The 6,712-nt window shown below is 45.5% G+C and overlaps 1 protein-coding gene across 1 annotated transcript; it reads right to left on the bottom strand.

Moving 5' to 3' along the window:
- Nucleotides 1-528: 528 nt before the first annotated feature.
- Nucleotides 529-5,783, bottom strand: LOC149356149 (serum amyloid A-5 protein-like). The gene is made up of 2 exons (XM_089584120.1): nucleotides 5,475-5,783; nucleotides 529-876 (listed from the first exon to the last, which is right to left on the bottom strand). The coding sequence occupies exons 1-2, from the start codon at nucleotides 5,702-5,704 to the stop codon at nucleotides 645-647; spliced, it is 462 nt and encodes a 153-aa protein (XP_089440246.1). The 5' UTR covers nucleotides 5,705-5,783; the 3' UTR covers nucleotides 529-644.
- Between the last annotated feature and the right edge of the window lie 929 nt (nucleotides 5,784-6,712).

Consider the following 6,712-nt stretch of genomic DNA (forward strand, 5'->3'; position numbering starts at 1 on the left):
GTTTCGCGTGCTCTCTTGCACGACCATACTGCGCATACGCGAAGAGCAAGTGACGTCACTACGCACAGCTAGCGTGCCTCGCCGCGCGCGCTCGCCTTCCATTTCATAAATTGATCGGAGTCTAAAACGTTGATAATGCCAACGCCAATGAACACAACGAACGCCGACGGCCTATGGCTTCAGCGCCGAGTTTCTGGCAAACCATGTCAGTGCCAACGTATATCCTGGCATAGCAGAGCTAAGCCACTGCCAATTTGTTCTTGTCTCATTGTCACCGGCACATTGTTCGGGCGATATTGATGAGCGGCTTCCTACTTCAGTCGTGCGCCGCAGATCTGGTCTCAAGGACCAGCTCGCGCTGTGGCGCGGCGCGCGAGTGCTCGTGGTACTATTCGCACCTGGGTTGAAAGTAGGCCACCTCATCTATGTTTGCAGCCTATGACATCATCTGCGGCACCAGAACGCCTTGGGCGGACCCACCTTCATGAGCGCTACCGACACTTTGTGAAAGAATGCGATCGCACAGAGTCAAAGGAGCGCAACTCAGCGCCTTTATTAAGCTGGTCATTAGGTGAAGCTTATTGGGGTAAACATATAGCGCTAAGCGTTCGCGGCAGTCGGTGCTGGCGGTGTGCCGTAGCTTCTCAGCCGCACGTCTTGGTGGCGGGATTGTACGCACAGCGAACAGCCGCGAGGTACCGGTGGGCGCAGTCGCCTCCGCCGCGGCCGTAACGGTTGGCCTCCTGGTCAGCGGCGCTGTCGGCGCCGGTCTCGCCCTCTTCACGACAGTCGCTGATCGCTTCGGCAGCGCGCCGCGCGGCTTCCGAATTGTTGCACTCGTGCACGGCCCGGTAGTTGCCCATGCAGTGGAAGTACCTGCGTGACAAAAGAGTCCAGAATAAACTGCATGCATACCCAACACACGCTTCCTAAGAGGTGAGGACTCTATTCGTTGGTGTGCTACCGGAAGGTGCACAAAGTTGCCATCTGCGTTCCACTGTCGAAGCACATTCCTCCATGCTATGGCGGTGTTACTGCATTGTAGTGCAGCCTTGTAGTAACCTCCGCTCGTCAATCATTCGATGTGCCGCCGCGGTGGCTCAGTGGTGATGGTGCTCGGCTGCTGACCCGAAAGACGTGGGTTCGATCCCGGCCGCGGCGGTTGAATTTCTTTGGAGGAGAAATTCTAGGGGCCCGTGTACTGTGCGATGTCAATGTACGTTAAAGAACCCCAGGTGGTCGAAATTTCCGGAGCCCTCCACTACGGCGTCTCTCATAGCCTTAGTCGCTTTGGGACGCTAAACCCCATAAACCAACCAAATCATTCGATGTGCATTTCAAGGTGCTTTTCTAGATAGATTACTATAAGCAGTGACCGTTGGCATGCGGGCAACTGTACCTGAGTTTAAGAGCCACTCGTTCGGTGGAACCGTTCCAAACAGGACCTAGCTCTTCACAAAACCAGCCCTACCTGCTTCCAATAAAATGTGTTTTCCTCATCAGGTCCCACTTGTGTTGCATAGAAAAAGAAATTTGGGGAGAATCGTCCTATTTTGGTTGATGCAGATTGGTCCGTTTTCCCTTATGGTTAATCGTTAACAGACCAATTTCTTTCATGACGCAGGAGGTTGACCTTGCGAAGATAGCAATAGAACAGCCCTTTGGCACTAGCGTGGTTTATGGCGGGTGTTGTGCCCGGACTGCAAAACAAGTAACGCCTCCATTGTTACTTAAAGCTCTCTTTCCTTCCTCTTCCTGGCCATCTCGCTTGCACAAGAACTCCAGCTGCCCCAGCTAAATGAAAGCGATGTGGACTGTTTGCATAGACTGCCAGCGCACATGAACAAAGTTGCGATCATTTTCATAAGGCTTTCTTAGCGACCTACAAAATCCACTTGGCTTGCAAAACATAAGGATGTGCAGGAATATGATGAAGATAATTCCTTTTTTGATAACCTGACGGCACTGAACAGAAAGCTCGCATGGCTTGCCAAATCAAGAGCACTTGAGCAAAGCTTCCGCTTTTGTGGTCTTCAGATGGAAAGATCTTTGCGAAGAAAGAACCTTGCGCACGGACGCTAAGGATTGCCTCTGAACAAGACCTTGAGCATATTGCTTGAATAAGTTGGCTCGTATCGTTTTTGTTGCTCTTGCTGCTGTTTTAACCTTTAAGATGTATTATACTAGCCATTCTTTTAATACCTTCCTAAATGGAAACAGCTATTGTAAATCTCTTTCCTCCTACCACTTAAACTCACAGATCTTCAGAAATAAGATAGAAGAAATTGAGGCTGATCTGGAGGTCATACAATATCGTTTCGGCATTACTGGATTTACAGAAACCTGGTATATATCAACAGTGATGTTACACATTTAATAGGGTATGACATATCTCTCTATTTAGGGAAATCAAACGTTGGGGTGGGGGAGTGTCTTTGTATATAAAAAAGGTATAGAATATGGAATACTTGTTCAATACACCATACTTTGCGATGATTTTGAAACAGTTGGTGTGACGCATCATAATGCAATTATACTTCTCATACAAAGACCGCAGCGGTGGCCTAGCCGTTTGAGCATCCGCGTCGCGTGCGGAATGTGCAGGGTTCGATACCCAGCGCCGCCGGGTACCCACCGGTGATGCAATAGGTACAAGCTTCCCCTGCCTGGTGCTCGGCTACTTTAGGGTGAAATTCATGGGAAATGGGTCTTTGACCCCTCCTTCAGCAGGAGGGAAAAAAACCTGGTGTCATTGTGCTCTTTGACCACAGACCCCCTTCCCCATAAAAATTCATCATCGTCATCACCTCTCCTACACAGACCACCTCGAGGATTAGTGGATGCTTTTATTACTTATGTAGAGCCCTTCCTTCAATATGCTAACCTAACTAAGCGACATGCCATAGTATTCGGTGACATGAATAATGATTTGTTAAATGCCACTATTAAGATAACCTCCTAGAGTTAAAAAAGCCACAGCCCTTGCAGTGCTCTGGCTTTATTTGTTAAAGCACCATAAAAGGCGGCAAACCACGCATTCCGGCGGATTTTTATATAAACGGAAAAATTCTCTCAGGTGTGCCCCTTGCAAACAGGTTCAAGGGATATTTTCTGAACGCCGGCTCACCAAATTGCCCACAAAAGACGCAAGCGTCAACGTCTGTCCACCCATCCACTCTTTCTAACGGTAACAATTCAATGTTTTAGCATCTCCATCGGAGGAAAAAGTTGTAACCGTTATGAGCGCGATTAAATATACGAGCTCGCCAGGGAATGATGACATTACTGCGCGCCCTATCAAGGCCGTACTTCGTTCTGTGGCAGGGCCTCTTGTATATATTTGTAATCTCCCACTGGAAACTAGTGTAGTCTGTGATAAAATGAAAGTCGCACGCGTATCAATAATATACAAGGAGGCGGCAAAAATGACTTCAATAATTAAAGGCCTATTTCTGCTTTACCACTCTCTAACAAAATTCCTGAACGCGTAATTTGTACGAGGTCGAACAATATTTTTAATTCACAAAATATAATATATAAACAACCATCAAAAACACATCAAGGAACATATTGTGGAAAACTTCGAACAGAAACTATATATACTTGGCATCTTCATTTTCGAAAAGCCTTCTATTCAGTTAGGATGGAATTCTGACGAAAAAAAAATGGGAAACTAGGGTATTACAGGAATAGCATATAAGGTTGTTAACAGTTACCTGACAGAAAGAAAACAATGCACAAGAGTGTATCAATTTCAATCAGACATAAGAATAATTACCTATGGTGTGCCACAAGGATCTATCCTTGTTCCTTTGTTATTCATTTTATGCATAATAATGCAGTTAACTTCCGCCTGACACCTGATGCTACCTTTTATGCCGACGACACCAGCGTTTTCTTTTCTGGCCAGGTCAAGCCTCACTTGAGCAACATGCTGATCTTTGGCTGAGCCAGTTACAGATCTTGTTGAATGACAACAAAATTGATTTGAATGTACAGAAAACACACTCTATTATTTTCCACCCACAAAATAAACCTTTTTATCATGCTCCGCAACTAAATATCTGTAATGCCAATCTATTGCCAACAAATTCTTGCCGTTTTCCAGGCGTCTGTTTCAAATCTGATTTAACGTGGACGGATCACATGGATCAGGTTAGTCTTAAGTATCTGGGTCTATTGGTTTCCTACGCCGGGTAAAGTATCTTTTACCACTGCCTGTAAGAAAACAGCTCTATTTTTCCCTACTTCACTTCCATGTTATGTAATGAAAACTAGTTTGGGGAGCATGTAACGAAACAGAATTAGACCGTCTTTCCTCGCTTCAGGTCAGGACATTGAAGACGGTATTCCGTACTGTAAGCCTGGTATATATAGTATACACATATATAGGACATAGTCAAGACATATGACTTATAGCTATATGTTGCAGACGTGGTAATATTAATTTATTTACATTACCCCTCAGGGCCAGTGGCACTACAAAGGGGAAGGGTAAATGTACAAAACCAAGAGAAAAATAAAGTTGGTTACATGAATGTTAAATAGCACCTTTTGTTAAATTTTAAATGTTAAATAGCTCTTTGGTCTTGTCTGGAAAACTTTAAGGGCTCTCACAAGACTGTAAGCCTGTTGTCGCCAAAAATATCTAGCGCAGGGCTTATGAAAGCACACGAAGGAACCCTAGGTTTGCTGAAAGAAATCGGAGGAGGTCGGGCGTGAACGTTCGTGTCTTCGGGTTGGAATGACCAAGCTTCAAAAAGAGCTGCTGTTTATGTGGACTAAGATTTGGACGTTCTGGCACGTACTTTAGTGTTACATGAAGCGATGTACACATGTGAACTCAGCTTTTAATTGTATACGTTCAAGACGATACCGACTGCGACTTCGATGGTGGTCTGGACACTAGGAAAGCTCTGAATAAACATAGTTGCCAGTAGCGTTTGTCGTCTCCCGTCCTGCTGCCGCTGATTTTCACCTGCACTTTCAAAATCCGATATAGAAATGTGGTTGTGCTTTATTCACTGCCGTAATTGCTAATACCAAAATAGACGGATCTGCACGAGCCCTAAGAAATTATTTATTTTGCTAGAAAGACCTGACAGAGCACAAAATGCCGCTAGCCAATCATCGGGTACATGTGGCAAGTTTGTCGATATTCAGCAATCTCTGCTATGCTGCTAAAGAGCAAGGACGACAGTTCTTTCAAGCGTTATAATACTAGAGCTGCTCCTAAAGTGAATACGGTTATTTTCCTGATAAACACTGCGCCGAAACAACATTTAAATAGTTATTTCGTTCGCCGATCCTATGCTGATCCTAATGAGCTCTTTGATATCATTTTTGTGCGTCTTAGGTGATATCGACCTAAGAACTTTTTTCGCGCAGAAAATTCGCGATTTGAAAACGCAAGCGTTGCTTTGGGGGGGAGGGGCAATCAGGCATGCCTTAGTACTGCAGCAGTTTGCACTTACTTGTCGCAGTTGATGCAGTTGGCGTCCCTCAGCTCGCTGTAGGCGGACTGGAGCTTCCCTGCAGCACATCGACCGTCGGAGGGAATCAGTAATGCTGCATGCCTCGTCACACATGCCGCCATGGTAAACACGTTGCTACGGCGCTTTCGATTCGCTGCAGCGGTCAGTGCTACCAGCGAACAGGCCACCACCAGCAGCAGGAGGCAAGCAGACATCTTGAGGCTCCCCATCGTAAGCGAAGCTTCGGGACTCGGGCCTCTTGAAGCTCTCAGTGTCTTTATATACAGACACGCCGCGGTAACAGCTCGTGATAAGTGTCAGACGAAGGCCCTCAAACGAGCGGTATTTTTTGAAGCACGTGTTCCGAGATATCCGGGTTTTCCCCGGTGATTAAAGTCGAGCCAGACATCCGTCTTGAAAGGAGCCTCAGCGAGAAGGCACGTTCGTTTCATAGAGCAATTTGTCTTTTGCTTCCAGTGCCGGCAGCGACGGCAGCCAAGTATCGCTTTATCTCCCGTTGCACGAGTCGAGTTCCTTCCTTCACTTAGGAAGCCAAGTCCTATGTTCTTCGATAAAAACAGGGGCAATGAACAGTGCGTGACGACCTCGAAGTCAGGATTTTCTAGATTGCGCATTCTTCTTGCGTCTCCATTTGTTTCCTCTATTCACAGAAAAGTAATCTATCGAATAATGCTTGTAATAAAAAGAGAGAAAGGGCTATATTTTGACAGTTTAGTGAAGACGAGTAATGAGTGACAATGTCATAACTATCATCGCGGGGAATTTTATAATTGCTTACAGTAGGGCATATAAGAGTTAACTAAATACTGAAAGAAGTCACAGAAAATACATAACATTTAACTGCTAAGCTGATATTTAGCGCCCGAAGTATAAAAGGGAACTACACAAAGAAAAGCTCTGTCCTGTTATGCAGTCATGCATACGTATTCTAACGTTTGGCGGAATACTGTCTAGCCAGGAGATGAAACACTATTAGAAGGCAAAGACTGGGTGACTGACCAAGTCAAAAACAAAATTAAAATGACGTTTCGGGTCCCTTACAGGACCGTTGTTCACAATAACACTGTCCCGGAAATAAGGGTCTTATATAGTCTTCAAGATTCTTCGTAATCTTTTTCCGTAGATATGATGAAGCGTGCCTTGATTCTTGTTCATCGTGTTCGGTGTCGTCTGGATGACCAAGGACTCCAGATGTAATCTTGCAATCAAGTTTCTCT

Source organism: Amblyomma mixtum, chromosome 3, assembly GCF_055824585.1.
Source record: "Amblyomma mixtum isolate Tamu chromosome 3, ASM5582458v1, whole genome shotgun sequence".
In the NCBI taxonomy this organism is placed as follows: domain Eukaryota; kingdom Metazoa; phylum Arthropoda; class Arachnida; order Ixodida; family Ixodidae; genus Amblyomma; species Amblyomma mixtum.